The sequence below is a fragment of the Piliocolobus tephrosceles genome, unplaced genomic scaffold, assembly GCF_002776525.5.
Source record: "Piliocolobus tephrosceles isolate RC106 unplaced genomic scaffold, ASM277652v3 unscaffolded_32124, whole genome shotgun sequence".
Taxonomy (NCBI): domain Eukaryota; kingdom Metazoa; phylum Chordata; class Mammalia; order Primates; family Cercopithecidae; genus Piliocolobus; species Piliocolobus tephrosceles.
Window position 1 is genome coordinate 1 of NW_022315560.1, and position 3,072 is coordinate 3,072.

The following is a 3,072-nucleotide window of genomic DNA, read 5'->3' on the forward strand; positions in this document are numbered from 1 at the left end:
AGAGGTGGGAAAGGCCAGTGGATGAATGCAGGAACAGCACCAGGAGCTAGATCCCAACACTGCCCCGTGGGCTGTCTCCGGGTCCTCAGAGGCGGGACGGGGTTCCTCCACCCACCACCACTGTCTCCCCAGTGATGTAGCTGGCATCTTCAGAGCACAGGAAAGACACGATGCCAGCACAATCCTCTGGCTCACCTAACCTGGGGAATAAGGGAAGAAAAGAAGAGAGTAAAAATTAAATAGTTCTGGCCCCCTCACCTGGGACACAGGGAATGAAATTTGCTTAATCAAGAATTATCAGATGACTTTTCAGGATCAGTGTACAAGCTTTCTGCCTATCATATAGGGTTACCATGAGGAGATGCTGTTATAATTTAGTAGAAGCATAGTGTACTCTGCAAAAACCATTACCCATAATATTCAAATACTATGGAAACGTACTGTTTTATAGAGAGCTCAGGACACCAAGATCCAAAGTTATATAGATAAAATGGTGAGCAATTATTTCATACTTCAAAAAAATGGTTTCACATGTGCACACACTAAAGTATCAGGGAGTCTGTGTGACAGTAAATGGTGTGTTTAAAATGATTCAGTTTGTAGAGGTTTAACTTACAGATGACCTTTTCAGGAATCTATACTTGTCCCTTAAAGTCAGGTTCATTTGGTGAGAGTGTGCTAATTCTTATTTTGTCAGCGATTGCATAGTTAGGGGACACTTTAATCTGCCTGCCATAGTATGCTCTAGAGGTGGTCAGAGTGAGTAGCTCAAACCTAGAAGGGCTGAATTAGTGGTTCTCCATTCTAGCTGTATCTTGCAATCATTTGAGAGGCTTAAACAAAAAAAGAAAAGACAAAGAAAAACAAAAGCCCAGATGGTCAAGTCCTGCCTTGGACCAATTAAAAAAGAATCTCTGGGAGTGGGTGGGGCCTGAGCACCTGCAGTTTAGAAAGCTCCACAGGTGATTCTAATGTGAATCCAGGATTGAGCTACATGGGCTAGATCATTCATCGGAGCTCTAGGATGAGAATCCCCTGACTTATTAATGAGTTATAAACCAGGCCTGTAGCTCATGCCTGACATGAGAATGGCTTTGGGAAAATTTGGGATGTCTGGACCGGTACAGAGTTAGGCATTGCTGGCATTTGTCCTTGAGGGACAAGATGGAGGAAGTAGATAGTGCCCAGAAGCCAGAAGATAGAGAGAGGCGGGGAACTTAGAGGAAAGTGAGCCCATCAAAGGTGCTTGAACAGTTCATCCAGCTCACTGGGGAAGAAAGTAACTCCTTAGGCAAGGGGAGTTTGGGGCTTAGTAAAGCTCTTCATTCTTTTCATTTGGATTGTAGATCATCAACCTGAGTTTTGTAAACGTATCATTATTCAAGGGAACTAGAAAAGCATGGTTTTGGTTTTGGTCTCTGGTCTCCAAGGATGCTCAGAGGTGGAGGCAATCCCCCAGGTGGAGAGAGGACTCAGGGCTTCTCCCAGAGCTCTGCACTGCTGAAACCCTGATGTCTCTGGGTTTACCTTTTGAAAGGGAAGCTGACTTCTTGCTCAGGCCACTGCAGTGATAGTGTTTGTGAATTTGTGGTCTGTGAGGCAGAGGAGAGCCTGCCTGTGTTATCTGTGGGACTGAGACAGCGGGCTGTGGGCTGCCAGGGACCAGACCTTTCCATCTTCATGCCTCTTAGGGCCCTTGACCCCATGACAGTTTTACCTTCTTATCTGCAGGGTTTCTTTCATTCTTTCCTCTTTTTCCTTGTCCATCCAGAGCTGCAGGAAGAAGGGAAATCTCTTTATGTTTAAGAAGAGGAAAGTGAGGAATAGAAAGGGAAGAAGCTGCCCGTCCTCATGGCAACAGAGAATAAGTATGGAGAGACTTCCCTCTTTCACTTCCTATTTCTTTTCCTAGCTCCCAGCTCTCCCCACTGCCCTCATGTGTTTCATTTCTTTCAGGTTCTAGTGATGCATTTTGCTGCATCTCTCCAATCTCATCCATGTAAGGAGAGAGGAAACAGTGTGTGAGTCGAGTCTGAATACCTCAGTCTCCACCCTATGCCTTAGGAATGGTGTGATTGGGTCTGGCTTAGATAGGGCAGCTGGTACAGAGAGGGAATATAGAAAAGCCCAGGGAAGGAGAACGGAGTGGTTGAGAGTTCAGGAATCAGGTACTGGGCTTCCCTGTCCAAGAAGATGGATGCCTTTTAAGGGGTTCCAGTGGGATACAGAGCTCCCCTTCCTCACCATCCTGCTGAAGCTGGTCTTGATAAGTCCAGGTGCTAGGCAGTTCACCCTAATGTTCCTTGGGGCCAGCTCTACGGCCAGGTTCTTGGTGAGGCCCAGCAAAGCTGTTTTACTGACATTGTAAGGACTGAGGCCCTGGAGATAGAAAACAATGGGTTAGACTCATAATTTCCAGGTCATTCTTGGTTCTAATAACTAGACATAAAGGGCAGTGCTCAATAGGGATCTCCTGTAATGGAGGGGCACAGTTAGGAAACTGTCTTGTGGCTAAACCTCCCTTAGGTTATGGTTTGTGGAGGCAAGGCATCTATTTTGTGGACAGGGACTTGGTGGTGTGATTCTAAAAGGGGACACAAACTTCTTTGGGTAACAGGTGGGGTGGAAAGATGTACAGGATGGGATGGAAGGGGCAGTCAAAAGGGTTCTTACAGGAGATGGACTGAAGGCTGCTATGGAGGCCACGATCATCACTGAGCCGCCTCTGGAAAAAGAAGAGAGCTGACGGTCTTCCAATTATGGACCACTGCCCTCAGCCCGTGTGGGGTCCCATCTCACCCAGGCTCTCCCTCACTCTCTGTACCCTCGTTTCTCCATTTCTGGCACCACTGCCTTTGTCATCAGGGCTGGGGCCTTCACATTAATGTCCAGAGTCTGAAGCCAAGAGAAGAAGGGGAAATAGCATGAGTGAAGAGCACTGGAGGAGGCATGGCAATGAGGAGTGAGAGTGGGTTCCTAGGATGTTTGTCAGAACTGACGAAGATCTTAGGATGATATACCTGCATCTTGCACATGAAGAAACTGAGGTTCAGGGAGAAGTAGCTCTCACCA

The 3,072-nt window shown here is 46.9% G+C and overlaps 1 protein-coding gene across 1 annotated transcript; it reads right to left on the reverse strand.

Annotated features, from left to right (window-relative positions):
• Window positions 1–2,976, reverse strand: LOC111552886 (dehydrogenase/reductase SDR family member 4; the record flags this gene model as incomplete). The annotated part of the gene is made up of 5 exons (XM_026452250.1): window positions 1–200; window positions 1,718–1,773; window positions 2,245–2,379; window positions 2,674–2,725; window positions 2,825–2,976. Coding segments are annotated over 5 exons (510 nt in total), but the record flags the coding sequence as incomplete, so codon positions are not given.
• Window positions 2,977–3,072: the final 96 nt, after the last annotated feature.